Below are 6,242 nucleotides of genomic sequence, written 5' to 3' on the forward strand. Positions count from 1 at the left end.
CCTGGATCCAAACTCCTCCCACACCCAGCGCCCCACTACCCTCCCAACTTCATGTGCTTCCTCCTTCTTAAAGCAAAACAAAACTTAGCTACACGTGTTTCTTTGTGACTGGGGAGGGAGCATCCTGTGGTGTCAAAGGGCAACTTTAAGGAGAAGTCAACTCTCTGTGCTATGGGTCTGGGGTGGACTCCGGTGGGCAGCCTTATGTCAACGGCTTTTACCCACTAAACCTTGCCAGCCCTTCCCATGCTATTGTTTGCTTGGGTTTGTTTGGTTTTTTTTAACATGAGTAAAACATGTTCTATTTTTAGTAAAAGTATTTGATTCTTTTTCTATTCAACTACATACACTTTCTCTAAAATAAGCTAATGATTGCTGTTTTAAAAACTTTACAGTTTTTATTTTTCGAGATTATAATGTAATGACATAGTTTCCCCCTTTCCCTCCCTCCCACAGATTCTCTCCACTCTCTTTCACACTTGTGGCCCCTTTCTCATTGATTATTATTACATACACATATATTGCTGTATGCATAAGTATAACCTGTTCAGTCTTTACAGTGTTACTTTTATTTGTGTTGTTGGGGCTGACCATTTGGTATTGGATAACCAACTGGTATGCACTTTCCTGGGGAAGACTGATTTTCCCAGAGTGACTCCCAGTAATCCTTAGTTGCCTGTAGTTCTTTGTGTAGGGTTGAGGCCTCAGCTTTCCTGGACCCCAGTTCATATTTGCATGTCCACTGTTGTCCATGCTCGGCTCAGGTTTAGGCACTAATGCTGTTGAGACTTTATGGATGTAACATGTGACATTCCTAGGAGACACAATCTCACAGCAAACTCCCTGAACCTCTGGCTCTTGTAATCTTTCTGTTCTCTCTTCTACAATGGTCTCTGAGCCCTAAGGGTGGGCTTTTCCCCCTTTATATTTTTAGAGTAGGTCTCTCACCGAACCTGGAGGCCATCAGTCCAGCTAGGCTGACTGACCAATGAGCTTCAGGGCTCCGCATGCCTCTCTGTCCCACCCCATCCGGGCCGGGATTGCAGATTTAGGGTACTGGACCCATGGGAATCAGAACTCAGGTCGTTACACTTGTGCATGCACCTTACTGACAGAGCCTTCTGGGCACTCCATTATCATGTTTAATGATCGTACAATTACAGTCTTATCCAGACACTATTTTTTTCCCAGCAGTAGGGCATTTGGATCAATTGCCTTCTCTCTTTCATTCCAATTAGGAGTAGTTCAGTAGAAGTTCTTATGCAGGTCATCTATCTGTTTTAGATTACTTCAGCAGATCATATACACATGTCGGTCTGTCTTATGTCATACTGAGCTGACCACACTTTGTTCCCTGCCCCATACATGATGGTGGATCACAGTCATTCTCACCTGTGACTTCCCTTAGTCACAAGAAACCATTTGCTTACCTTTCTTCTGTGCTTCCGCTTAGAGCACGGAGCCCTTACAGAGTCTGCCTATTGATGCTACAGCTTTCTACGCTCAGTGTGTCTTGACACAGCTGCCTTTCCCAACCGTTTGTCATTTTGTATCTATCCCACTGCCCCACTCCTCACGTTGCATTTGTAACAACGTTTCAAAGAGGCATTCCTTGCTTTCTCGAGTTGCGGCTCACCTGCCCTACTCTGTTTTCGCAGCAGTCCTGTAATCTACTGTCCCTCCACAGCCTGTAGAGTTTTGGTCACTTTGTTCTGGTGTCACTTGGAGTCTGCCTACTAATTCTCTGTTTGAAATTGTTGCTCTCCATTTAAGAAAATCCCCCAGAAGTAGGAAAATATGACACTTCAAGCCTGGCGTGCTTGTAGATGCGCTTGTGACCAGTTTGGGGACTAGAGCTTAGCATCTTGACCATGCTAATGACCGGTTTAAATGGCTACTGTGCTGGGCTTGACAAATACCTGTTGACTCTACTGGATGGCAATGTATTCCAAGTGCTGGCACATGGAACATGGCTGCCACGGGGCTCTGTTTGAAGAGCTGGGCGGACAGTAAGAATTTATAAACAATATCACTCCGCTCACATTACTCTGGAGCTAAATTTTAGTTTCAGCAATCTGTTCTGCAGAATGAGTGCTGGGTCAGCCAAGACTGCACAGTGAGACCATCTCAGATTTTTTAAAAAGGCTTGGCAAGGTCATTGCATTCTTAAATTGCTGTTTAATTAGAAAATCAGGGTGATGCTGTTTCCAGCCTCGGGATTAAAGTACACAAACCAACTCTGCAACACTCACTGTATTTTGCCAACCCCAAGCAAACATTTACCTTATGCTCAGACCAAGGAAGAAACACAGCCAGCTCTCCCAGAATCCTCTCTTGCCACCTCCCAAAGAACCAATGCTCACCATGATTGGTCCAGATTACTAGTGGCATAGGTTATTTTCCTGGTTTTTATATTTATAGGAATGGAATATCATTTTAATAGTCCTTGATATTCATACAATTACAGAAACAGCAAATTATTTTCTTAATTTAAGGAATAAATGTAATAAATTTAGTGAAAGGGGGAACAAAATCCCATTCACAGAGAAGCCCAGAAACCCAGGCACATGCACGGAGGCCAATGACAGTGACAATGGCTGTGCAAACTTCTGAGGAGCCTTGGTAGCCAGTGATAGTGTTATCTGTACTAGAGAATCATGGGATCCCGCTCTACCTCATGCCACACACGATTAAATGCATAGTAAGTCTAGAGGCTGGGTGTGGAGGTGTGGAGTCCAGTGGTGTGGGGTGTGTTTAGCATGCAAGAAGCCGAGTTTAGTCCTCAGCACACACAGACACACACACAGACACATACACTGGACAGAGCGAGAGAGCCTGCCTCATAGAGCACTTCTGAGGGCAGAGGGACTAAACGGCTTGCATTCACAGACTTCATCCAACCACAGACACAGTATCTAAATGGACTTTTTCTTGGCAGTATTCCCTAAGCCACGTGGTGTATCTATATCAAATTGAGTACTGTAAACAATCTGGAGGTGATTGAAAGCTGGGGAGTGTACAGAGGTGACATGCAAGTGCTATGACATTTGATAGAGAGGACCCTAGCATCCTTGGGTTTGAAGGGTCATATTATGAAATGCATCAGTGCCCAGCATCTAGCCAGTGCCAGACAACCATCAGCTTTTGTTAGTACACATGGGTGTTAGTACACATGGGTGTTAGTACACATGGGTGTTAGTACACATGGGTGTTAGTACACATGGGTGTTACTATTCATGGGTGTTTGTTACTACACATGGGTGTTACTACACATGGGTGTTACTACTCATGGGTGTTACTACTCATGGGTGTTACTACTCATGGGTGTTACTACACATGGGTGTTACTACTCATGGGTGTTACTACTCATGGGTGTTACTACTCATGGATGTTACTACACATGGATGTTAGTACACATGGGTGTTACTACACATGGGTGTTAGTACACATGGGTGTTACTACACATGGGTGTTACTACACATGGGTGTTACTACACATGGGTGTTAGTACACATGGGTGTTAGTACACATGGGTGTTACTACACATGGGTGTTACTACTCATGGGTGTTTGTTACTACTCATGGGTATTACTACACATGGGTGTTACTACACATGGGTGTTACTACACATGGGTGCTACTACACATGGGTGTTACTACTCATGGGTGTTACTACTCATGGGTGTTACTACACATGGGTGTTACTACACATGGGTGTTAGTACACATGGGTGCTACTACACATGGGTGTTACTACTCATGGGTGCTACTACACATGGGTGTTACTACTCATGGGTGTTTGTTACTACTCATGGGCGTTACTACACATGGGTGTTACTACACATGGGTGTTACTACACATGGGTGCTACTACACATGGGTGTTACTACTCATGGGTGTTACTACTCATGGGTGTTACTACTCATGGGTGTTTGTTACTACTCATGGGTGTTACTACTCATGGGTGTTTGTTACTACTCATGGGTGTTACTACACATGGGTGCTACTACACATGGGTGTTAATACACATGGGTGTTACTACACATGGGTGTTAGTACACATGGGTGTTATCACATATGAATGTTATTACACATGGATATGGATGTCACTTGTATCCACATCACTTCACAGTGAATACTAAGGGTGTGTTGTTGTTATTGTTGAAGAGTTAATACAAGTGAAAGACTTTTTCTCTTCCTGCCTCATGTCCCTCCTCCCTCTCCCTCTTTCTCTAGAATTTCCGTAACTTTTTAACCTGGATATTCCCTGAATGGCCACCTTCAGAAGCCATCGACCGGCTGGAGGTCATTCCCAAAACCACAAAGAAGAGACTGTGGAATTACGACTATGGGGACGACAGTGACAGTGACGAAGAGGTCCCCAAAGCAAGTGTCACTGGCTACACCATGCATGGCCTGATGGGCAAGCCTCTGCAACAAACCTCTGACACCTCAGCCAACCTGGAGGAGCCCCCACATGAAGAAAATTCAGGTGGTGAGGAATCTGATGAAGCTGGGGCAGGGGCTGGATCTGAGTCACAACTTCCCACAGAGGTGGAGGCGGGGCCTTCAGAAGACTCAGGTGGCCCCTATGAAAGAAGAAAGAGTGTGCCCAAGGACTCCTTCCCCGAGGAGGACAACAACTCCATGGATGGGCCTGGGGACAATGTTATCTTCAATGTGAACTTAAACTCTGTGTTTCTGAGAGTTCTCCATGATGAAGATGCCTCAGAGACAATCTATCTCACAGAAGACACAGGCCTCCTAGACGAGGGTCCCCACAGGACAGAGTCAGACCTTCAGATAGCTGGTGGGGACAGGACACAGCCACCCCATCCCATCCTCTCTTCCCAGGGTCTGTGGACTGAAGATGGGTCATCTGAAAAGACAGACACTTCAGATTCTGATGCTGATGCCGATGCAGGGGACGGCTATATCATGAGATGACTCCAAAGTGGTTCATTGACTGGAGCTAGGCACTTACAGGGTTCTCTCACAGCCATGCCCTATGGTCTCCAGGTGTCTGTTAGGGAGGGACTAGAGAGCTCTCCAGCCCTCTTGGTCCTTGCTGGATGGCCTTCTCTATGCAGATTGCCAATTTGGGCATCAGGATTGTTTACATGGGTCATGAGTGTGACCCGCCCACCCTCTTTCCACTAACGCACTAAGGTGCTTTGTGTTACCTTTCCCAAGGAACAGTGTTCAGTGTGGTTTTCAGAGGCAGCCCTCCCTGTGCGGTTTCTAGGAAATGATTAAATTGGGGGAGAGAAAGGGAAAAGAAAAACTGGCCAAACAGTGTTCAGCAGGACCCTAGGAATGAACCTGAAAGGGGGCAGAAGGGGCAGAGGTAGGGCAGGCTGAGCTGGCTGCTGGCAAGGAGAAAGAAAAGCTAGCAAGGCTTGAGCCCCCTGTCTGGGCTCTTTCCAGATGTCAAGATCTGTCTCCTCTACCACTCTGGGAAGTTCCTTCACAGCCACCCATAAAAACCCTCACAGTTTTAATGAGGAGGGGGAGAAGCCACATGAATAATTCTAGGTAGGACCCAACAAGTGACTCAGAGAGAGGAATCTCACGGCCACATTTTAAGGTCTTTCTGCTTCACTTCTTTAAACTTCAGTCTCTCAGTTTGTGAAGTGAAGGGACTAAGCAGGAAATCTTCTTCATCAAGACTCAGGGGAAGTGCTGAGCCCCGGGAGTGATGCTGGGGTGGATGAAGGCTGTAGGAGCCTCCATCCATCCATCCATCTTTACTCTCCCCACCCCAAAACCAGTGTCTCACATTTTCTATTCAAAGAGGAACTAGTACAACGGGTCCTGGCTTAAAGGCTTCCGAAGGATTACCCATGTAGCCTCTGTAAAACAATTCAAAAGAAACCCTTGTCGAACTGACATAAGAAAAATCCCACAGGAAGGAGACCCTATACATAACAACCGTTTCTCCTCCGCCCTCTGAACAAAACTATCGGCATTCTCCGGTAGCAATGCTTTCTTTTAAGCTTTGCATAATCGCTGGGAGTTGGCTTTTTAATGCTTGCACTTAGTTGTTGTTTTTTATTTTTATTTTTTTTAATTTTATACGATGTAAAAATTGTCACAGAGTAATACAAAAGTACTTTTCATATAAGCCTCTGGTCTTTTTGGGTCGTTTCTCTCTGGAATGCTTTCTACAGCATATGTCTGCTGCCATTTCAAGACTGTACTACTAGCTTTTTCTAACTCTGCCGTGGCCTGCCGGGATGGTCCCCTT

General features: G+C 45.5%; 1 protein-coding gene across 2 annotated transcripts in view; it reads left to right on the forward strand.

Annotated features, from left to right (window-relative positions):
* The window catches only part of Ifnar2 (interferon alpha and beta receptor subunit 2), a 30,949-nt gene extending 24,830 nt beyond the window's left edge, over window positions 1-6,119 (forward strand). For both annotated transcript variants that reach the window (XM_034515707.2, XM_076943149.1), the window contains exon 9: window positions 4,232-6,119. In XM_034515707.2, the coding sequence (XP_034371598.1) occupies window positions 4,232-4,942 (711 nt within the window). In that variant the 3' untranslated portion in view covers window positions 4,943-6,119. The remainder of the gene's footprint in view (window positions 1-4,231) is intronic.
* The last annotated feature ends 123 nt before the right edge of the window (window positions 6,120-6,242 follow it).

This window comes from Arvicanthis niloticus, chromosome 12 (assembly GCF_011762505.2).
Source record: "Arvicanthis niloticus isolate mArvNil1 chromosome 12, mArvNil1.pat.X, whole genome shotgun sequence".
Classification (NCBI taxonomy): Eukaryota; Metazoa; Chordata; class Mammalia; order Rodentia; family Muridae; genus Arvicanthis; species Arvicanthis niloticus.